The sequence below is a fragment of the Gadus chalcogrammus genome, chromosome 20 (assembly GCF_026213295.1).
Source record: "Gadus chalcogrammus isolate NIFS_2021 chromosome 20, NIFS_Gcha_1.0, whole genome shotgun sequence".
NCBI lineage: Eukaryota > Metazoa > Chordata > Actinopteri > Gadiformes > Gadidae > Gadus > Gadus chalcogrammus.
The window spans coordinates 3,198,439-3,221,862 of record NC_079431.1 but is presented as its reverse complement, the minus strand read 5'-3'; the positions used below and the strand labels follow the sequence as shown (position 1 = coordinate 3,221,862).

Below are 23,424 nucleotides of genomic sequence, written 5' to 3'. Positions count from 1 at the left end.
TACACCGCAGCGAAGGTCTGGACGCCATTCCACCTCCTGCAGACCAGGTCTGAGAAGATTCAGATTTCTTAGTCAAATTCAATAACGAATGAAAAAGGAATGAAGACAGGATCGAAGGGGTCAACTTGCCCGAAGTGGTTATGAATTTGAATGTTGTGTGCTGATTTCATCATCGACAAAGAAAAGGACATTACAAACAGAACCAAACATAAATACGATTGAAACGGTATTAAATCTGTACCTCCAGTATTCCTAATTGTGCATCCAGGTTTTTTTTTTTTGTGTTAAAAAAGAAAGAAAGTGTATTCACTTGTTTTAAAAAAAAAAAAAGAAGGAATTTTGTAAAACGCCCGAATCAATCTTACCAGCTCTGTTTTATATCAACATACTCGGGGTGGAATTCAAAACAAACGATTTTAAATTTGTAAAAATACAAAAACGACAGGACTCTTGAACATGAAGTTATACCTTAGTCTTCTGTGTAGAATGTAGATCAACTAGTCATTGAAATGTCACTGTGTACGACAAGTTAATGTATATGTGAAAACATGTATCACACATGTATGTATGTGTCGTTTTCTTGTCTCTCTCTCTCTCTCTCTCTCTCTCTCTCTCTCTCTCTCTCTCTCTCTCTCTCTCTCTCTCTCTCTCTTATTACCTAACACTTAACCAATCAAACCCGCGTTGCGAGGGATGGCTCGAGGCCCTTTTTAGCGCGTCTCGGCTTCTTTCAAGAATGGGGACTTTCCCGCCGTTTTCATTTCTTTTGTGCTGTACATTTCTTTTTTTTTGTGGAATTACCTCTGAGAAACCAAGGCTGACTTTAGTGACTAAAAACTAAAACCAATGTAGGGGAGGGGGGTTTAAATAAATGAACAATAGTGAAAGTTAGTGTTTTGTCTTTGACGTCTTTTTAACTATTACGCTTGTGTTGATTTAAGAAGGCGGACATCATGTTTGCTGTCAGCAGAAGAGTTGGAATGCTTGTCCATGTGACCACAGGAAGAGTAGTTCATGAAAACAAAACAACAAAATCGCAAAACACAACGGACCCCAGCATGAGGCCATTTTGGCGACCCCCCCTCCCCAACACACACACTGCGACTAGAGGCGTTCACTGGACCCCGGACAGAACACTCGTAGCCCTATCTTTTCAGTAACACTATTGCAGTACACTGCCACCGTACTGCAGCGTGCGTCGGGGCAGATCACTGCTTTGAACGCACCGTTGTGACCTTGTGACTCACACTTAGTCACTGTGATAGTGAGACACCCGCTCCACCGTTTTGTACACAATTGGACATGTTTTTGAGGCAAGAGGAAGGACACGTTGTTCTTGTTTTCTGTTCTTTCTTCTCCAGACCTCGGACTTATCCGCGTTCGTGCCGCTGTGTCTAGGGCTTGAGGTTTGCTTTGCTATGACTCCAGGGATTCGGGGTGGTGGATCACTGCGGTTCGGTGAACAGCGCATCCAGTCTTAACCAGAACTGCCCGTCTGTCACTGTAGGCAGAGGTACTGCAGAGAAATCTGTACCAGTATTGTGTAGATGGAACTTGATAAGAATCTCCGAGGATAGGCGTTGATAAGTTTCATAAAGTGTCCTAGATTATGTGTCTAAGTAGCATAATACCTGCAGCAATTTGACGTCGCTTGGGAGTTTAACTATACATTTTGCCATATACCTTCGTGGTTGGCCAGTTTGTTTCTCACTTATACTTATTCATCTGGTAATTTAGTTCTGTCGTCATCCACATAAACCAGATAGAGTGGTTGTGTGGAGAAATAGCTTGAAAACTTTGCTTTTATATCCATTCCCTTAAAATCATCTATCCTAATAGTGAAGTTGTGAAAGCATAGCTTGCATTTCTAACATTCGCAGAGGAAGCAGTATGGCATAAAAAAAAGAAAAAAAAGAATGAGTGACATTAAAACAGTAGATGACGCCACAGTTGACAAACTATATAGACTAGCCAGGGTCTGACAAAGGCTGGAAAAGCTTGTGTGTGGGTGTGTGTGTGTTTGTCTTAGAATGTTAACAGGAAGCAAGGGCATTAAACAACAGTCTAAAACGATCGAGGCATGGATTTGCTGAAAACCGATACAGTACATTCTAGTCAGATGTTTGCAGAACTTCAACAGTGTTTTCAATTCTATGTTGTTTGCTCATCAATAAATAAAAAAAACACAAACTCCAGCAACATATTGATAATCCTAGTTTCACATTCTGTGAGTTCTGGTTGAGTCATTTCGAAACTGCATTCCACCAATGGAAATCTTCCTTTGTTCTGTGGATGGGTGAAGGAAACACCCTCCGGGCCTGCATTTCCCATAAGTCAACAGGTCTAGAAACACCTTGACGTGATTGGTGATTTTTGTGTTGGGCAGAACCTTAAAGCTCCATGTCATCCAGCTTCATGGTCCCGTGTATTTCTGCTCACTGTCATGCTGTTTTTGAGTTGAGTGCACTGTATCGCTGACCAACCTGCATCTGAGCAATAAAGAGTATTTAAAAAAGACAAAAGCAAAAAAAAAAAAAATTGACTCCTCTTGATTGCTTTTGAAGTTTTCTGAAGTCTTCTTTCAAACCAGAAAAACTGCCGGGGAGTAGAAGCCGACCGTTTGGTCCTGTGATTAACCTCGACGGCATGCGTGTCTCCGGAAGAATCCACACATGACTCGCCGTCTTCGGACAGGTTGTAGCCTGCTCAGTGTGACAGCATCCACATTGGACGCAACCTACTCACTACGTTGCTTCATCAAATAATTTATAAGTGTCGAAACATACCCCTCCAACCACAACTCAATCAACCAAGGGATTATTTCTCTCTAAATCAATTCTGTCTGGACCTTTTGGTTTCAAGTATTGGCCGCAGTGAAGATATTCATGTATTGCATTCTAACTTTAGATACGCGAATCGTGGAGCAACGCAAACAAATTTAGACCAATAGTATTTTTTCATAAGGTTGGCAGTTTGAATAATTTATTGCAAAAACAAACAAGTTGAACAGAAGTACTAAGAAAATCTGTGAAATTTATTTGTGGATTAACAGTTGCAAGAGTGTTACCTGATATGCAAAACTGTAAAGCTCTGGAAATCCTTTACACAAACTAATTAAAACCAACTTAAACATAATCATCATCAATAATATGTACAATACATAAATACATCGATGCAAATACCTGAGGTAGTGATTTAAACATTTGTTAAATTTGTACAGGCACTTGAAATGTTAGCCTGTAGGATTTTACAGCTTGGCATGACAAATAATTGGCAGTTTATTACAGCTTTGCTGTAGCAGCTCCCTCTTTTGCATTCACATTTAACCTTACATTCATACATGAACCTAATCACACCTTCAAATAGACAAAAACATTTTTTGATTCACCCGAGAATATTCCATACAGACACAATCATCCCACCCCAGAATATGATAAAAGTCCCTGGGATTTAATCAGACTTTCAAAAATTCTAAATAGAAATTAAATCCCTTCCTAAAACCAAATGTTCCAGACCCTCCCATAAGCCCAAGACCCTCCACCACGGTGTTCCACCAGGCCGTAGACTCACCTCGATTAACACTCCCTCATTCTGATGAGGTAACGACAGTTCTTATCCCCGCCCCCTTCCGGCCTCACTGGGCCTTCTTATTGGCCGGGAGGTCTTGGGGCCCCGCGGGCTCTGCTTTGAGCCGGCTCTGGCTGTATCGGCGGATCAGGGCTCCGGGGAGCAGGGCCATGCAGGCGATCGCCAGCAGTTGGAGCAGACGCTGCCAGGAGAAGAGGTCGTCCAGGGAGGACACCTCGGACAGCATGGCGCCCGTCTGCACGCAGATGAAGTTGTACGGCAGGAGGCCTGCGGACGCCGAGGGGAAACACGGCAACGCCGCGGGGACAGTGTTTAGAGTCGGACCACAACAAACACGCTAGACGTGGAATACAAGGACCCGGGGCCTCATCTCATGTGGAGGGACCGGGCGGTTCTGTGTGAGCGACGTTGAAGTGACTAGTAACGGGGGTCTCACCGACGAAGACGGAGCAGAAGAAGTAGACCACGGGGATGTTGACGATGGGGGCGCACATGTTTAGGAACCAGTTGGGCGTCATGGGGAAGAACCTCAGGAAGAGCAGGAAGAAGAACAGGCAGTCCTTGTTCTCCTCCACCTGGGGAATTTCAAAAATACGATTACGAACCATAAACCGGTTTTACAGGGAGCAAGTCACAACAAATTTGTCGGTTGCCCAATAAACTGACAGTCGCAACAGGGCACTAGAGGTAAGAGGTAAGAGAGGGATCAGATAGAGGTGTGCAATGTAATCGTGTCTCTAGACAATGGGCTAGTTCGCATTTTAGACAGTAGATGGTGGCATATGGCTCAGGAGGTAGAGAGGGTCGGCTGGTGACCAGAAGATTGCTAGTTTAATCCTCAGCTCCTAGCTGTTCGAGGTGTCGCTGTGCAAGACACCGCACCTTAACTGCTCCCGACGGGCTGGCTGTCGCCCTGCATGGCTGAGACAACCGTCGGTATGGGAATGTGTGTGAATGTGTGCATGAGTGGGTGAATGTAAGGTTATATCGTAAAGCGCTTCGAGTGGCCACTGGTTAGAAAAGCTGCTACATAAATGTGCTCAGTTTCCATTTGCGGCAGAGGACCCCCGACCCGACCTACCTTCTTCTGGAGCAGGGACACCTTGTCAGGGAACAGGCCGGTGATGTGCTGCTTCCCGAATGCTTGGGAGAGCAGATAGCACATGGTTGAGCCCGCAGTGGTCAGGACACAGGCCAGCAGCAGGCCCTGATACGGTCCAAATATAGCCCCCGCGAGAATGTTCTGCACGGCGACACAAGAGAAGGTGTGAGCGTGCGCGTCAGCGAGCATCCATCTGATTGTCCCCGTTTAATGGATCTATGAGATTAGTTATTAATAAGTCAAGCAGAGGTACGATATAATAGACACACAATTTTTGAAAGTTGACAATTCCACAATGCATAAACACAATATTTACACTTATTTTAAACCCTTTGTCATGACGAAATTATCCAATGCCTTGCTTGATAGCAGAATGAAAGAAATAAAACAACATTATAGGACGTTGATGTGGTCTTGCCTGTACTGCGTCCACAACACTACTCAGTTATAAAACACATATAAAGGCCACAACAGCCTCCTCACCAGGAACGATGATCCTGGGATGGCAAAGGACTGCTTGTACAGGTAGGCACTGGAAAACAGAAGGACAAGGTACCCCGTATGCTCCTTCTTGTAGTACTGAAGAAGCTCAGCCATCTCCCTCAGTTCCTTCAAGTCTGAAGGGAACTTCAACCTGTCAAGACAGGCATACCTTTGTACTCGACGTGTTATCACTGCATATGTTTATTTTCAGTCTATTCTACATTAATGTAGCCTGGTTATATGTCTATGAACGGCTCACAGTTTAGGATATTAGATCCACCATGTATTTACATGGCTGATGGCTTGTAATATGCCTGGTGGCAGGCCAATATTACACATTTTATGATTGCAGATTAAGAATCTGGCAATAGTCTACGAATGGCACACACATAACTTGTCATGCCCACTTGCATCTGCGGAATAGTGAGCATGAGGATGCTTCTTCTACCTGCTGTGCTCTTCGCTGACAGATGACAGCTCAGGGTCTCCTGTTGTCTTCACACTCTCCCCTCGGACATCGGAAGAAGTTACACGTCGGGGCCCGACGGGAAGATACGTGGACAACAAATACAGATATAACGTAGCTGCACCAATGACGAAGACCAATCCAACTATGGACCGCATAGTTGGTTCTTTCGCGCACAACAAAGAGAGATACTTCGGGGTAGTCGAAATGCTAGACGGCGGAACGAAGTGTTGTTGTATCATGCGAAGGGGGGGTGGGAATGGTGGTCGTACCAAGCGGTTGCACGGAAGTGACGTAAGCGCACAACGGGGTTTCGTTAGGGGTTGAAACTTCTAGGTCCACAGTAAAAACATAACCTGCGTTTCAATACCCATACTACCATACTATTAATTCTGACCGATTTTTTTTTAGTATGTCGCAATAATGCATAGTATGGAAAAGTATGCTTAAAAAACACTCCAGGATGTACTATATTCGGGGTTACATTTTGCAGTATGCAAGCCAGCAGGTTCTTTAGGCTGTTCTGCCCCATAATCCTATGCGCATGCGCACGCGCACTAGACGATGCGCACTAGAAGATGCGCGCGTGCTAATCAGTGGAATCACCTGAAGTACTGGTATGTCCTATTTGTGTGCAACCTGTCTGCAACAGTGCAGACTTTGTAAGGGTAGCTGCAGTATATACTAGTAAAAAGATAAACTACGCGATTTTGGAAAGACCAAATCAAAACAATCAGATCTAGGCCTATTACTTAATAAAACATGTAATTTTATATTTAATGTTTGATTAACATTGAACCTTAAATAGATTCAATACCTTAACACGTGCATTCTTACTTTTCATTATCTCCATCATAATAACTTTCCCTCCGCTTTTTACAAACAACGTAAACGCAAACCTGCAGTGTCATACATAACGTAACGATTTTAAACTTGAAATGAATTCTCCTGTAGGCCTACAGGGACTTTAGGCATAGGCCTACCTTCTACAAATATATTGAATACCACAAATAACCTGTTTATACTCTTCAACAATGACTTCTCTTGCGGGTTTTGGCATTGTTGTATTAAACCAACATGTTCTTGAAATTTAATTCAAGTCAGTCTATTTCAGTCCCCTATAGGCCTACGTGTTGACGTCTATGGAATCAAAACAAGGCAAGAAAACATTGATAAGGTAAGGTAAATATTTTAAATACAAATAACGAAATTGAAATAGCTGCACTTACTTAATTTGCAATTGTAAAACGTTTGTGTTAAAAATATTTTTTTTCCTCTCACTTTGGCAATTTTGTAAATCGGGCAGGACTAGCGGAGTTGGTGTTATGGTATCGTATTTTCTCAAAGTTTGGAAATAATTCAGGTAATGGCTTGTACTGAACTTCACAGGCAAGACGCATATCCGCTACTTATTGCCAGGCAATAACTACCACGCCCACGCCGCTAACCCCACCCCCACGTCAAAAGAGGCGACAGAGTGAAAAAGCCTGTCATACCTGTCTAAAGTGTGAGTCCTGCCTTCATTGCTTGCAGCCATTGTAAAATCCAGTGAATGTCTTTGATTGGACGTGCCAAAACCACGTCCTCCCTATACTGCGCAATCTTGGAAGTATTTCACAAATGTTTGATGGCTTACTGTAGAGTCGACAAGAGCTGAGTGAAGTTTGAATAAGTAAGCATCATATATGATTTTCCTTCTCTTACGGGACGCTACCATCGAGCCCAGCTATGGTATGTATCAATACAAACAGTGGTTGGATTTTTGCTTACATTGGTGAAACAAAATGCCATCTAAAAATCTCTGATCTCTGTTTCTGCGTGTAGGCCTACTTGAATGCAATTTAATGGATTTAATGTACAACTATTAAGCAATGCAATTGCATTGTCGGTTAACATTAGGGCGAATTTGTATTGTAAAGAGTTTTATCATTAAACTTTTCACAAATGGAAACTATTTTTGCTTTTGGTTTTTTAAGTTTATTTATATTATATCATTTTGATCTATAGGTTTTAAGTGTACATAAGATTGGCTTAATGTTTGACACATATTGATAAGTAGATTAAAAGGAAAAAGATTAAGATTTACTTTCTGAATGCGTTGAACCAAATTGAATACTCCGCAGTGCAGAGTATCAAAGGCTTTGTTCATTAATGTATCAATTTTTTTCTCAACAGGATGCTTCCAATGTATTCATGCCTTGTTGTGAGGTAAGCCATCCACATTTGAATCTCGACATATTTCAGTGTTGAGGCTACATCGGTCTATATTGTCTGCTATTATCATTATAAAGCAGGTTTATAGAAATAGCTCGACATTGGTCTATACCGTAAATAGCCAGTAGATGTCGCCATCTTACAGCTGTGTTAAAAAACTTTCATGGTTATTTTTTTATTTTTTTTAAATGAGAGCAACAAACACACTAAATATCTATGTCTTTCTGTCCTATAGGGATATTTGGCCTTAATATGCGCTGTTATTTCTATCGTTTTAATCGGCTGGTACATCCGAGACTCCCTCAAGCTCGACAGCTTCCATACCAAGCATGTGTTCATCACCGGCTGCGACAGCGGCTTCGGGAACCTGCTGGCCAAAAGTCTCGACCGTAAGGGCTTCAACGTGATAGCCGCGTGTCTGACGGAGCAGGGCGCCTCGCAGCTCTCCTCCGGGGCCTCCCGCAGACTCAAGACGGTGCTGCTCGACGTCACCAACGCCGAGAGTGTCCGCCGCGCCGGGGAGTTTGTGAGCGCCGAAGTCGGCGAGCGAGGTGAGGACGGGACCCCCGGTTGGCACCAGTCTGTGTTGCCAGATTGGGTCAGACTTTTATAGAGTGAACCAGCGTGATGAGTGATGGGAGGAGGTAGACGGGGCACCCAGTACTAAGCATGTCTCCCCCTGGCTCTACCCCTCCCTGGCACACTGGCGGTGTTGCCAGATTGGGTGGGACATCTGGCCCAATCTGGCAACACTGTCACCAGTACCAGAATCAGTGCCCATCCCAGTCAGAGTTGGGCACTGGGAGGGACATGCTTACCACTGGGTGCCCCGATTACCTCCTCCTATCACATAACATGCTGGTTTACTTTATAAAAGTCCCCTAGTTGCTCTACAACCACTGTCAACCAAGGCCTGAAGCAGGTTATTGCTTTTATAGAACCATTAGGACCGATACAGTCGTCTACTAGATTGAATAAAAAAGGTTGCCAAGCAACAGAGGCTGGCCTGATTGGGTCACGCTTAATACAAAAAAATTGTGTGCGTGTGTGTTTTTAGGGCACTTTACAACAGCTTCGAGCCCAAGCACAACCATCTAGTTTTATAGCTTTCTTCTTCTTTTACAAGGCTGCTGGGAGAATCTAGTTCCCCACAGATGGAGAGTGTACAAACCTTCTTCAGTGCGCCTTAAATGTGAAGCACTCATCCTCTAGTCGAGTTACTACTACTGAACAAGATTTCACTGTAGGGAAACAGTCAAATCTTTAAAGATAAAACAACGATTTGAAGGATAACAGTGCTAATATTAGGCCTATAGATTTGAAAATTGCCGATGTGTTTCTACCCCACTAAGGTAGAATATTGTACAAATTAAATCACAACTACAACGAAGAGACAGAGAGCGTGGCTAATAGGAGCCTGTGATGTTGTCCACTCGATGGGACCATATCACCGTTTGAACCGTGACGACGGTGGGGGCTCTCCTCCCGCTAGGTCTGTGGGGGCTGGTGAACAACGCGGGACGGTCGCTGCCCCTCGGGCCCACGGACTGGCTGCAGCTGGCGGACTTCACTAAGGTGCTGGACGTCAACCTGACGGCCGTGATCGGCGTGACGCTGGAGCTCCTGCCCCTGCTGAAGAGGGCCCGCGGCAGGGTGGTGAACGTGGCCAGCGTCCTGGGGAGAGTGGCCATCCTGGGAGGGGGCTACTCCATCTCCAAGTACGGAGTGGAGTGCTTCTCCGACATCCTCAGGTATGGGTCAAGAAGGATCTTTTTTTTTTTTGGGGGGGGGTTTCTGATCGGGCACTTTATTCATTCATGCAAATTAATTGTTTAGTTAATTTAAAAAAAACGGCTTTGAACTTTAATTCTTAGACCCAATCCCATTTCTACCACTTCCCCTTACCCCTCCCCCTTGTTTTGAAGGGGTAAGGGGTAGAAATGGGATTGGGCCTTAGTCTCCAAGTAGTACAGCGTAGAGACCTGGGTTTTATATTTGAGCATGTACACCACCTTGCATCATGGAGGTGTTTTGGTCAATGTGTTTCGTTCTATCGTGTCTATAATCAAATTAATACATGTGACTTAAAATAGCCGATACCGCAGCAAGCATCTCACTAAAATTTGTCTCTTTTTTTTGGTACGTATTCTTAAATATTGCACGCTAAAATATCTTAAATACTCTGCTCCTCCCAGAATGGAGATGTCCCACTTTGGCATCAAAGTGTCGATCCTGGAGCCAGGCTTCTTCCAGACCGCCGTCACCCGCCACGACCTCATGGAGGAGAACCTCCGAGCTCTGTGGGACCGCATTCCCCAGGACGTCCGGGACGCCTACGGGCCCAAATACGTTGACCAATGTAAGGACGTGTTGTTTCTGCCCCAAAGGTTACGATGCTTCAGAGACTTCATTCGTTTCTTTCCTCTCTGCTACTATGATTTTTTTTTTTTTTTTAAAGCAAAAGAAAGTACCGGCACTATAAGACTCAGTTCTGATTCCTGGAGCACAGTGCCAAGTACACAGTACCCCAACATGTACAGAATCAGAATTCATGCCAACATTTTTGTTGGTATGAACACTTGTTTTATCTTAAGAGTCATCCTGATGTATTTTTATTTGGGGGGTTGCCCCGGGCCGGGTCAGTAGTCTGCAGACAGGTGTCCCCTGTCCCGAGACCATTCCCCTGTCCCGGGACCGTTCCCCTGTCCCGAGACCGTTCCCCTGTCCCGGGACCGTTCCCCTGTCCCGGGAGCGTGTTCCCCTGTCCCGGCAGCGTTCCCCTGTCCCGAGACCGTTCCCCTGTCCCGAGACCGTTCCCCTGTCCCGGGAGCGTTCTCCTGTCCCGGGAGCGTTCCTTATCGGCCTTCCTGGGGTCGTTTGATAAAGACCAATCTCCTTCAACCTGACCTGCATGTCGGGCCCAAGGGGGAGCAGTCCTTCATCGGCTCAAACACATTTATGTTTTTCCTCACACTTGCTTGTGCAGCACTTAGAATTTATGACTGTTCACCAACTCGCTTGTAAGCCCCTTTTGGACGAGTGCGTCTGCTAAACGACTGGGCTGTTTCCCTCCGATGTGCTTCAGATCTGAAGTACCAGAAGTTCAACCTGTCGCTGATGTGCAGCCCAGACCTCACCAAGGTGACCAGCCGCATGGAGCACGCCCTGACGGCTCGATACCCCCGGACCCGCTACGCCGTGGGCTGGGACGCGCGCGTCTTCTGGCTCCCGCTGTCCTACTGTCCGACCGTGGTGGCAGACTTCTTCCTCATCCGGCTGTTCCCGACCCCGAGAGCTGTCTGAGTGGGTACACCCCCTTCCTGCGTGGAAGGTTTCTGAATGACGCAATCAAAGTACGGATAAACATTGTCTAGGAGTTAGCCATTGTTTCATGATTTATTACTGAAAAACAGCCTCCCCGGCTGAAGTATCACAAAGTCAGCAAAGAAGAAATGAGTTTGATCATGCTCAAGTTTCCTCAAAGTAGGCCTACCATACTCTGTTATGAAGCACTAGGTGGTAGGTCGCTCGAAATGGACAACTTTTTGTCATATTTCGTACTGTCTATTAACTAAAATGAGGTATATTAAACGTGAAAGATTAAGGAATGATACTTTTTGTTCAATGAAAAATATATAATAATGCAATTTTAATAAGCTATCACGATTAAACTATACAACACAATATTGTTTCATTTTGCTGGTGTAGCTTTATTCAGAAGATCATCTATTTCAAAATGCCAGATATTGACAGAATCTTACTTTTTCAAATTTACAAATATACAACATATTCAAAAACATTTCTATAAGCAGCGTCAGTGCAAAGATATACATATAGTACATCAAAATTAAAAAATGTAATCACTCAAACAATTGGCGTGAGAGACTTTCGGAAGGCATTGTCAAAAAAAACGACTCCTTTGATGTATGCTATACGTGTGTGTGTGTGTATAGATCTCTTAAACAATCTATATATCATAGATCGTATATATATCCGAAACGATCCATCGTACGTCTCTTAATCTCTACATATCGGAGGTTTGTACACAGGCTGCATAAAAAAATAAATTCTGTGCAAAGTGTGTGTTTGTAATCTCGAAGGGGTCTAGGCTTCGCTGTCCTCTTTGACGAGGTTTGCCGTGTCTTTGAAAGTGTCTTCTGTTGGGGAGAAGGCGGTGGAACGATCCTTCTTCTGGGGCTTGACGGGAGGAGCGAACGGGGACGGCTCTGATGTACTGGCTTCGCCCACACTGCTGTCTGAAGGCCCTTTATCATCCTTCATCTGAAAAACATTGAAACGTTCATTTACATATCAGTATGGAGATTTTTAGTATTGGTTTATATATTTTGCATCAAATTGAAAGTATATGGCTGTAATACTCGTAAAAATATATTGGTTTGTGATCATGTCAAAAGGTGCACAAAAAATACTTATATTTTAACTTTTTCTCCAAAGGATGCATATACTTTCTCTTTACCTCGGAATAGCCTGGATTTTCAAAAGTCGTGCTTGGCTTCAACTTTCTTTTGAAGAAGCTCCACTTGGACTCCTGGGGAAAAAAACAAGAATCCCAGATTTAGACCCTGAGCTCCGCCTGGTGGTTGTCTCGCTAATAACCAAGGTGCTTGTAGATGGGGATGGAGGGTCTAACCGGATCCGATGGGTCGCTTGCATGGGTGGTCTTCACCACCGCTGCCCCCTGGTCTATGTTGAAGGCGGGGTTCGCAAAGTTGTTTGCCAGCTGCTCTCCGCTTATGTTGACGGTCACCTGGGAAACCAAAGAACGCACCGTGAGCCACGATGACATTGGTCTAGTGGTCCCTCACACCAAAAGGTTCTGGGTTCAAACCCTGACGTTGGAATCCGAGAGGTTCTGGTTTCAGACCTCGATGTCGGCGTCCAAAAGGTTCTAATCCTGACTTTGGTGTCAAAAAGGTTCTGGGTTCTGAACCTGAGGTTCACATCAAAAAGGTTCTGGGTTCTGAACCTGAGGTTCACATCAAAAAGGTTCTGGGTTCTAAACCTGAGGTTCACATCAAAAAGGTTCTGGGTTCTAAACCTGAGGTTCACATCAATTAGGTTCTGGGTTCTAAACCTGAGGTTTGCATTGAAACGGTCTTCTTTGTTTTTAGGGTACATATCCAACACTAGGGTTCACGTACCCCTGGTTGGGCCTCAGCAGTGGCTTGGAGGCTTACCCGTGTGAGGCCCTCCTGTGTGAGACGCTCCTGTGTGAGACGCTCCTGTGTGAGACGCTCCTGTGTGAGACGCTCCTGTGTGAGGCCCTCCTGTGTGAGGCCCTCCTGTGTGAGGCACTCTAGTGTGAGACCCTCCTGTGTGAGGCCCTCCTGTGTGAGGCACTCTTGTGTGAGGCCCTCCTGTGTGACGCGTACCTGTGTGGCGTGAATGACGGCGGGATCCCCGGACAGTCCAGGCGGCGTGGCGTACAGGGGGTTCTCGAACGTGATTGGCTTCCCCCCCGCCTCCATGGCGAAGTTCTCATCCTGCGTAGGGATCACACACGACGAGGAGAGGGGGGTCAGCCGGGAGGTTCAGCCAATCACAGAGGGGACGTGTGTGTGTGTGTGTGTGTGTGTCTCACCATCTGCATGGCGGTGTCGATGAAGGACACTCCCAGGTTGGAGGGCCCCAGGTTCACGTTGTCGCCCGACCGGAACGTCACGCCGTTGCCCGTGTCGCCGGACTTCACCAGGCTGCTCAGGCTGTTACAACGCGGCCAGAGAGGAGGAGGATGGTCAGGTGGACGATTGGGAGGAGGAAGAGCATGATGAGGAGGCAGAGGATGATATTAGCCGGGGTGTACCCATGGGCGCGATTTCATTTCGCGCTGCTAGGCAGCCTGGATTCCATGGACCCGATTTTCGCCTGAGATAGGGAACCAATCACAGAGCGGGGAGGGACGGCAAGACGATGACGACGTCTAAGCGACACGCAGAAGCTTGTCGTTTACGGATCCAAAATGGCAGCAGACGCGTTACCCTCGATGCAGCTATAGATGGTGTTCTAAGTAGTTTAGAACGCAAGTTTATTTTGAAAAAATAGCAACTTCCGGTGTTAAACTCTTTCATTACCAAGAAGGATGTATTGCTACCAACAGGCTTTGATTGGCTATGAGCTACGTAAAGACTCATATGATAGACATTCGTAGCGCCCAATAAACGGCTCTGGGCAAATCGTAAACCACGCCTCAAATACGAGAAAATGAATGTGTGGTTCCCAGACCTCATCTCAATGTAGCATGAGGTGAGCCAGGCTAGGATGATATGCTTGGATGAGGCAGAAATTCCTAATTCCTACCCTAAAAGCCTCTTACTGTTGCGTAAGGTTGATGGCTTAATAAGAGCTAGGGCAGGCAGAGTTTCATAAATAATACAATGAAATGACTTCATTTGTATTTAAATAAAAAAAGGAAAAGGAAGTGAGTTTGAGAGGACAAGGAAGTGAACAGGAAGTGGCTTACCTTGGTAACTTGGGCATGGGGGGCATGAGGGAGCCGGTTCGCTTGTAGTTGAGGAAGAGTCCAGCGACCAAGCCACCGGACGCCACGATGACGATAACAGTCAGCAGCACGGCGGTAGCTGGGAGGAAATGCTTGACTGTGAGGTGGTGATGATGACTCAACATTACTGTGTGTTCCTGCTGGAGGAGCCAATTCATTCACTTCATGACCTCTGGATCACCCATTAACTTTCTGAAGCATTAATAAAGAAAAATTGCCGCTTCAAATGCTTAGTGGAGCATGCGTGTACAAAAACCCTGTTGCTGAGTGTCTCGCTAAGGTCAAGAGTTCAATAACATAGGCTATAAATACTAACTAGTAATACTGCTAACAGTCAGTCAGTCACATCTCCCACCAGAGATCCAGCAGGACTTCCTGCCTTTTGTACAATAACATTATATCGTGTACGTGAGTCAGACTAAAGAGCAGTACCTGTTCCCGCAGGGGCCGCCCGAGACTTCCCCAGGTCACAGTTGTTGCCGGTGTAGCCAGGCGGACATCTAGACGACGGAACAAAAACAATACAGTATCTTTTACACCGATGGTTGAGAAGTCCCACATTATGACCGCGTCCGTCTCCTCCGGACCAGGGAGAAGTGGAGCTACGTGTAGGGGTGTTTGTCTTTAACAAACCGCACCATGTATCTCTGGGTACATTTATTAACGCGGTGAACGTACATCTGTAAAGGACGCTGGTGAACTCGTGTTCCCGTCCTCCCTTTCATCTTTATTTACTATAAACTAGATGTCACTCCTGTTTCGGGCCTCTCACATTATAAGTACTGAATAACGACTATTAGTCAGCGCACAGGTAATGCAGCAGTCCATCATCCAAGTACACCGTTCAAGCATCGACATAACTTGACAACTAAGGACATGCTGCAAGACGTAGTACAGGTATACAAGTTATAAAGCAAAACCGAACCCCGACATAACTTGTAGGTTGGTTTAAATGTGATGACTCCCCTCTGGTGGTTAACACCTGCTATTGCATGCATAACCTCTGATTGGCTGACCCTGGTTACCCGGGCGCACCTGCTGATTGAGCTTTGATGTGACACACCTGCGCTCCGCTAATTGAACTCTGACACACCTTTCACAAAGGGATCGTCCTAAGATTAACACAGCTGTCCCTCACAATACTAATTATGCATCTGCAATCTTTTTTATGAACCAGGGTGTGGGCAACAGACTGGAAGCAGTGAGGTCGTACCCCCGAAAGCGGCAGATCCATAATAAGTGTTATGAGTGACAGCTGTGTTTGTCCTATGACGAGGTGCTGGTGAAGGGGGCGTGTCCAGTGGAGCCGGCGACCCCAGATTGAACACAAAGGCTGACGGCGTTGTTTTGAAGGCGGGGTCAAAGGTCAGGGGTCGGAGGTCTGGTCACCCCGTGGCTGAGACTCACTTGCACGTGGGTAGCCCCCCCTCGACGGTGAAGCACGTCCCCCCGTTCCTGCAGCGGCAGGCCGGCGGCATCGGGACCGGAGGCACGGTGGCTGGAGGGGGAGGAGCCACGACAACCGTCACACACCGTACAGCACGCACACACACACACACCGTACACACCGTGACACACACGCACACACACACACCGTACACCACACACACACACGCACCGTACAACACACACACACACACACACACACACACACACACACACACACACACACACACACACACACACACACACACACACACACACACACAACTTCATCTGACCACAGCCATGCATCCCGGTCGTCATGACGCAGGACTGCAGTTACCACGGTTACCTCACCTCACCTTTATTTTCATGTTGATATTATTTTATTTTATTATGATTCTTTCTTATCTACATTTTTGTGCTTTTCTTTTGTAAGCATCGTCATCGTCCAGTTTGCACTTTGTTGGATACAGTGTCTTTTATGTTTCGTTTAATATAATATCCAATTTAACACAAAAGAAACATGAGACAATGGGGAAATCAATGTAATAAAACAATCTAAATATTATTTTAATTATTAATTAATTCATTATTTTCCCGAGGCGTGGGGGAACAGCGAGGCGGTTCCACTCAAGCGTACCTGCGTCGCACTTGGTGGGGTCGGAGACGGACATGGAGGAGCCCTCAGGACAGGCACAGGTGAAGCCGCCCGGACGCAGCAGACACAGGTGGCTGCACGTGTCCCTGCACGGGTTCACCACTGGGGGGAGAGGGCGCGCTGGTCAACACCTGGGACCCCTGATCCAAACCCTGAACCAAACCCTGACCCATCACCATGACCCTTAACCCTGACCCATACTCTGACCCCTAACCCTGAATCCTAACCCAGTAACCCAACCCTAACCCAAACTCTGACCCCTAACCCTGAATCCTAACCCAGTAACCTAACCCTAACCCAAACTCTGACCCCTAATCTTTACCCCAAAAAACATAAAAGGAAATCATTTTGTAAATAAGGGTATTGATCAAAATAAAATGAATCAATCCAAAATGAATGAAAGAAGGGAATAGACGATGGGGTCATACAACGTGGGCTTGTGAAGTCCTTAGAGACTAACTATGAAGAAGGTCCCATCAGTTCTAACCTGACCGGCTTGGTGGCCCACGGACCCGTCCGCTCACCTGAGTGGTTGTGCCGGTGCTCCTGGTAGATGCGGACCTGGGTGAGCCAGGGGTTGATGGTCAGAACCTTGACTTTGTTCCCGCTCCCAAACTTGTCCATCTTCCACACCTCGCCCCGCTCCTTGGTGGTCCAGTAGACGTTGCCCTCGAACACGTCCAGGCTGTACGGGTTCCCGATGTCTGGAGCCAGGGAAGCGTTGCGGTCGGCGTGTTAACAGCAACAACGGTTATCCAAATAACAAAGAAGTGTGCAACTCTTGCGTTACAGTGTGTGTAATCACACACACACACACACACACACACACACGTGGCGCTCGCACGGTTGTGTCTCATTGGCGGGCCAAATTCACTGGGATGGCAAGGCAGAGAAGGGGGAGGCGGCATCTCCCCTTATGATGACATACGGGGAAAATTCCAAAACGGCGCGTGTGAGCTTCGTTTTTTTCAAAGGTGGAGCAGAATTCCTAGGGCTCGTTTTACACCCAACAAAATATCTAGCTACTGGAGGTAGGTAGGCTAGGGGAACTCATATTAATGTCAGAAAACCTCAGAAAGTGAAATTTTCATGCCATGGGATCTTTAAGAACGGGGAATGGGTTAACCTAGCGATTGTTAGTGCTTGGCACTTGGTTCTATGAACATCCTTACTGTACCGACAGCGATATAATGTTTCTATTCTTCTGACAAATGTAATTATTGTAAGTCGCTTTGGATAAAAGCGTCTGCTACATGCCCTAAATGCAAACGTAAATGGCGTATATTTAAATTATTCCTGATATCCGCTCTTATTTTGAAACACCGTTAGATCGCCCCCTTACCTCCTGAAACGAGGACCTTCCTGTCGGCGCCGTCCGGCCTCATGGAGCCGATGACGTTCTCCTTGGAGTCGCACCAGTAGAGCCGGTCCCCGTTCAGGTAGTCCACGGTGAGGCCGGTGGGCCAGCCCAGGTCCCCCTCCAGCAGGGTCTGCCGGTGCCGGCCGTCCATCCAGGCAGACTCGATCTTGGGTCTCCGGCCCCAGTCTGTCCAGTACATGGTGCTGTCCGTCCACACACAGAGCCCCTCGTTACACACAGATCAGTCAGACTGGACCGGAGGCAAGGGAACAGGAGCGGGGGGGACTTCTGTGGCTCAGGGGGTAGAGCGGGTTGGCTGGTAACCTCAAGGTTGCTAGTTCAATCCCCGGCTCCTCCTAGTTGGCAACCTTGTAGTTCAATCCCTGGCTCCTTCCGGTTGCCATCTGGGAGGAGCTGGGGATTGAACTGGCAACCTTCCGGTTACCAGCCAACCCGCTCAGCTAGGAGGAGCCAGGCTCCTCCTAGCTGAGTGTCGCGGCGTCCCTGACCGAGACACCTCCCCCTAACTGCCTCCAACGAGCTGGCTGTCGCCTTAAACGGTTAACACCGCCGTCGGCGTGTGAATGTGTGCATGAATGCGAGGCAATATTTGTAAAAACGCTTTTGAGTGGCCACCGGATAGAAAAGCGCTGTATATAAATGCCGTCCGTTGACCATTGATTCCTCTTACCCGAGTGAAGGATTGACCACGATGGCGGCCGGCTGGTCGAGGTCGGTATAGATCAGCCACTTCCTGTAGCGGCCGTCTAACTCGGCCACTTCGATCCGATTGGTCCCCGCGTCCGTCCAGTAAATGTGTCTGGGAGGGAACGGGACACAGGGTTGTAGACGATGGACGGAATAGTATTGGACTCATGTATTGTTGTCGCTGTTTCACTTAACTTTGTCAGACTATTTTGCACGAAATATATTGTTTGCAATAGTACTTTGTATTTTTATTGTATTCTTTATTATTTTAGGGATATTTTATCCTCTGTTTTTCCACTGCTGCTGAGCTGTTGCAACAGACAGATTTACCCTACGAGGGATTAATAAAGATGCATCTAATCGAATATAAAATGCGTCAGAAATACAATTTGATTCGGTTTTCTAACATTGCCAACATTGTGTCCTGAATCCCGTAGCTTTTCTCTGCACAATGTCCACTTTAATCAACCAGCACTTGTCATGTCCACGTCAAATGCGGGAAGAGGGTTTATCTGTTATCTGTTGTATATGTGGGAAAATAGTTTATTTGTTATCCGTGTGCAGCACAGTGTTGCTACACTGTGTTGTGTCTATTCAAATGTATTCTGCCCTGAAACCAACTTCACTGTGTGAAAACAATTATCCCTTTGGGGACAATAAAGAAACGAACTAACTAACTAACGAACTAACTTGGGACTGCTTCTGCAGCGACTCTAACTCGGATGCATTTGGCTCGTGCCCGGGTGGTCTCCGGTCCGGGAGCGGTTCTCCTGGGGGGTCTTACCCAGTGATCCAGTCCACGGCCAGGCCCTCGGGGTCGGTCACGTAGCGCAGGTTCAGGTCCACCTCCTTCACGGGGTTGTTCCCGTCGTCGCTGAAGGTGGTCATGGAGGCCCGCTTGATGGAGCCAAACTGGGTGCCGCGGCCCCGCACCGTCCAGTACACCACGCCTGGAGGACACGCAACGAATGGATGGATGAAGGAACATTTGAATGAAATACTACAAATACTTTACAAAATACACATACCAAATATCTATTTTCATGATTCTCCTTTGCAGTGAAAATCTATGAGGAGATGATAGCATATGATGATGATATCACTTAAAAATAGTACTTGGCATTGTGTAGCGTCTTATCCAAGCTATCTTGGTTGTACACGGGGAATGGGTTAATCTAGCGATTTTAATTGCTTGGCCCTTGTTTCTATGAACATCCTTACTGTACAGACAGCGTTATATAACCTTGGCCGAAGGGAGATGCGCACGCCAAGTTTGGCGCTTGTATCACAATTTGAACGATTTTTTCACTTATCTTCTGCACTAATATTGTTTCTCTTTCTTCTGAAGAATTCACTTATTTTTCGTCGCTTTAAAATGAAGGCGTCTCCTCAACTCCCTAAAGGTGATTGTTAATGTTATTGCGGGAGGGGGGAGGGGCCTTACTCAGTCCCTCCCCCTGGGGGTCCCACAGGTAGTCCAGGGCCTGGATGTGCTCTGCGTTGTCCAGGTAGTCCGAGTACTGCTCCGAGGACAGGTTGAAGCGCCGGATGCGGACGTTGTCGGGCAGCAGCAGCACCGGAGGGTTTCCTACAAACACAAACATTACCAGACAGACTGATTACAAGAGGACTTACCGACAGCTAGAACGACAAAGGACAGAAATAAATAGACTCGGGAGTGTGTGTGTGTGTGTGTGTGTGTGTGTGTGTGTGTGTGTGTGTGTGTGTGTGTGTGTGTGTGTGTGTGTGTGTGTGTGTGTGTGTGTGTGTGTGTGTGCCTTTGTGTGTGTGCGTGCGTGCGTGCGTGCGTGCGTGCGTGCGTGCGTGCGTGCGTGCGTGCGTGCGCCTGTGTGTGTGTGTGTGTGTGCGCGTGCGCGCGTGCGTTTAGCTCAGTGTTTGTGTGTGTGTGCATGCGTCTCTGTATGTGCGTGTGTGTGTGCGTGCTCGCTCACTTGCGTGCGTGCGTTTTTGAAGGTTCGATTCCGACGAACCTTAGCTTTGCTAAGAATGCATGCACTCCTTTTTCATCAATGTATAATGTTTTATTCACAGCGTACCGGAAAACAACAAAACAGTGTGAAGAGGCCAGGGGCTGTAGAGTCATATTATAGTATTCTATTGTTCTATGATACCTATAGTCTGGTGGTGTTACCTTGAGCGGCGCACTCCTGGCCGTGGGGCAGCCCCACCGAGGTGAACCCCGGGGCACAGAAGCAGCCGTAGCTCCCCTTGGTGTTGCTGCAGGCCTGGGGGCACGTCCCGAACACCGCACACTCATCCACGTCTGGGGAGTGGGGGCCGAGGAGAGAGGACGCAAGGAGAGAGGAGGCCAGGAGAGAGGAGGCAAGCAGAGAGGACACAAGGAGAGAGGACAGAAGCAGAGAGAGCACAAGAAGAGAGGAAACAAGGACACAAGTTCACACGAGGACGATAACATTAGGAATGTCGCTTTGGCCTACACAGTAACCCTAAATCACACATCAACATGCACACACACACGCACAGGACGCCTTCTAACATTGATAGACACACACGCACATAAGCATAGACACACACACACACACACACACACACAAAGGATGCTATCTCGCCAAGCCAGCCAGACAAATACAGACGCACACACATTCACACACACCGACACACACATAAACACACCGACACGACACACAAACACACACACACACACACACACACACACACACACACACACATGAATCGATACTATCTCACAGAGCCAGCCAGCCAGCCAGACACAGCGCACACACACAGACAAAGACAAAGACAAAGACAAAGACAAAGACAAAGATAAAGACAAAGACACACACACACACACACACACACACACACACACATACACACACACACACACACACACACACACACAAACACACACACACAGGTGTGTACCTTGGCAGGTGTTCCGGTCGGAGGGGGAGGATTGGTACCCGGGTCTGCAGGAGCACAGGAAGCCCCCGCCCGTCACGTCGGTGCAGTTGTGCTCACAGAGGTCCTCAGAGCAGGAGCGGGCGCTGCCGTTGACTGAGGAGGTGCAGCAATGCATTGTGGGTTACACAATGGTAGTAGACGATGTCATGTATTTCTCACATATCAATCTGATTTTATATTCACATTCGTATATTCTAAATTAAGTTTTCTTTCGTTGTTAGTTGTATTCATTTTTAGTAAGTACGTCATCCCTTTAGCAGCCTCTAGTGCCTGGAGTTGTTACTACAGGTAAAGCTTTAAACGTTTCAGACAGCTGTCTGAATTTAAGTAATATGAAAATATAATAGCTGCAGTAAAATAGCTCCGTAATACAGGTTTAACTAAAGAGAAGTATTAAAATGTGTTTTTATTGCATTATGAATATGGTATAATTCCCCAAGACCCCATTATCCGTTTACACAAGCAGCATGACTTTGTGATTCTACTCCCAGTTAATTATGTAAATCAGCAATTGAAGACGAATAAATCATAAAAAAAACAACACGAATGCCTCCCCATGGATACGCTTCCTATTTTGTTGTTAAAATCATCTCCTCATCCTCTTACCGCAGCCCAGCTCGTCTGATTGGTCACCACAGTCATCGTAGTCATCACACACGTACTGCTGGGGGACGCACTGGCCGTTCCCGCACTTGTACTGGTCCTCCGAGCACGGCCCGCGGGTGGGCTCCCGGCCTGGGGGGGAGGGAGGGGAAGGGGGGAGGGAGGGGAACCGATGAGACACGTGTTGCCGTGGTGACGGTCATGACAGAATAGATGGGGGGTTGTATGATCCCATCCCAGGCAGAGAGGAAAAGGGATGGAGAGGAGAGTGAATGCCGACCTGGATGGATGTGGCAGTGGCTCGGAGTACGTGTTAACAGGTACTGATCTTTAAAGATGTCTGAATACATATTTATACATCAGCAAATTGTAATATGGTCTTAGATCTAAGATGGTCCAAGACGGTTGTTCACTCAACACCCTCCCTGTGCCATGCTTTCAGAACACACATACTCAATGCTTGTATACTCTTTACTGTACCGACAGCGATATATTGTGTCTCTTTCTGCTGAAAAATGTACGAATTGTAAGTCGCTTTTGATAAAAGACTCTGTTAAATGCCCTAACTGTAAATGTCTAAATGTAAATGCTTGTCACACGTATATTGACTATGGAGTAATGACGGCTGTTGAGTATTGATGAGTATGTACTGAGTATCATTGGGTATTGAGCATTGGGAGAGTGCATCTGCTCACAGTTCTCCGGCTTCTCGTCGCTGCCGTCGCCGCAGTCGTCCACTGTGTTGCAGAGCTCGTGGCTGTACACACAGCGGTTGTTGTCGCAGCGGAACCGGAAGGCCCCTTCACACGGGATGTCCACTGGAGGGGGGGGGGTGGGGGGGATCGCTAGGGTTACCCTGTGCAATGTGGCCTGGTCGCCAAGACTTAATCTTGTTGCTTGCTTCAGTTGACAATGAGTGGATCAATTAAAAATCCAAAATTTATGCAGCAGTACTGGTTGTTTTTTATAAACTGTGGTGTGTTTATGTGTGTGTGAGTGTGTGCGTGTGTGTGTCTTTGTGTGCGTGTGTGTGCATGCACGTGTGTTTGTGTGTGTGTGTGTTTGTGCGTGCATGGGTTCTTATATATGTGTGTGTGAATGTGTGTGTGCGTGCGTGTTTGTGTGTCTCTTCGTATGTGCTTGTATGTGTGTGTGCGTGTGTGTGCGTGTACATGTATGTGCGTGTGTGTGTGTCTCTTCGTATGTGCGGGTTGTGCGTGTGCGTGTGTGTGTGCGTGTGTGTGTGTCTATTCGTATGTGCGTATGTGTGCGTGTGTGTGTGCGTGTGTGTGTGTATGTCTCTTCGTCTGTTTGTAGGTGTGTGAGTTTGTGTGCGTGCATGCGTGTGCAT

The 23,424-nt window shown here is 46.8% G+C and overlaps 3 protein-coding genes across 6 annotated transcripts in view; 1 reads left to right on the top strand and 2 right to left on the bottom strand.

Annotated features, from left to right (window-relative positions):
- Positions 1-2,575: 2,575 nt before the first annotated feature.
- tmem41aa (transmembrane protein 41aa) lies at positions 2,576-7,033 on the bottom strand. The gene is made up of 5 exons (XM_056579280.1): positions 5,622-7,033; positions 5,174-5,324; positions 4,670-4,831; positions 4,025-4,163; positions 2,576-3,855 (listed from the first exon to the last, which is right to left on the bottom strand). The coding sequence occupies exons 1-5, from the start codon at positions 5,879-5,881 to the stop codon at positions 3,635-3,637; spliced, it is 933 nt and encodes a 310-aa protein (XP_056435255.1). The 5' UTR covers positions 5,882-7,033; the 3' UTR covers positions 2,576-3,634.
- On the top strand, positions 5,912-12,161 carry rdh1 (retinol dehydrogenase 1). Of its 3 annotated transcripts, none has more exons than XM_056579277.1 (8): positions 5,912-6,256; positions 6,754-6,816; positions 7,029-7,146; positions 7,815-7,847; positions 8,089-8,404; positions 9,346-9,604; positions 10,049-10,212; positions 10,939-12,161. In XM_056579277.1, exons 4-8 carry the CDS (start codon positions 7,833-7,835, stop codon positions 11,154-11,156), a joined length of 972 nt encoding a protein of 323 aa, XP_056435252.1. In that variant the 5' UTR covers positions 5,912-6,256; positions 6,754-6,816; positions 7,029-7,146; positions 7,815-7,832; the 3' UTR covers positions 11,157-12,161. The 3 variants fall into 3 exon arrangements, with proteins under 3 accessions (XP_056435252.1, XP_056435253.1, XP_056435254.1); XM_056579278.1 differs by having other exon boundaries at positions 5,912-6,403; XM_056579279.1 differs by lacking the exons at positions 5,912-6,256; positions 6,754-6,816 and having other exon boundaries at positions 7,132-7,370.
- The window catches only part of lrp2a (low density lipoprotein receptor-related protein 2a), a 71,380-nt gene continuing 59,503 nt past the window's right edge, over positions 11,548-23,424 (bottom strand). For both annotated transcript variants that reach the window (XM_056579275.1, XM_056579276.1), the window contains 18 exons: positions 22,769-22,891; positions 22,077-22,205; positions 21,432-21,563; positions 20,677-20,808; positions 19,969-20,112; positions 19,309-19,474; positions 18,508-18,636; positions 17,799-18,019; positions 16,981-17,160; positions 16,439-16,558; positions 15,781-15,871; positions 14,806-14,873; positions 14,335-14,452; positions 13,456-13,576; positions 13,247-13,357; positions 12,505-12,621; positions 12,331-12,402; positions 11,548-12,134 (listed from right to left, as the gene is read on the bottom strand). In XM_056579275.1, coding sequence (XP_056435250.1) covers positions 11,958-12,134; positions 12,331-12,402; positions 12,505-12,621; positions 13,247-13,357; positions 13,456-13,576; positions 14,335-14,452; positions 14,806-14,873; positions 15,781-15,871; positions 16,439-16,558; positions 16,981-17,160; positions 17,799-18,019; positions 18,508-18,636; positions 19,309-19,474; positions 19,969-20,112; positions 20,677-20,808; positions 21,432-21,563; positions 22,077-22,205; positions 22,769-22,891 — 2,351 coding nt within the window. In that variant the 3' untranslated portion in view covers positions 11,548-11,957. The remainder of the gene's footprint in view (positions 12,135-12,330; positions 12,403-12,504; positions 12,622-13,246; positions 13,358-13,455; positions 13,577-14,334; positions 14,453-14,805; positions 14,874-15,780; positions 15,872-16,438; positions 16,559-16,980; positions 17,161-17,798; positions 18,020-18,507; positions 18,637-19,308; positions 19,475-19,968; positions 20,113-20,676; positions 20,809-21,431; positions 21,564-22,076; positions 22,206-22,768; positions 22,892-23,424) is intronic.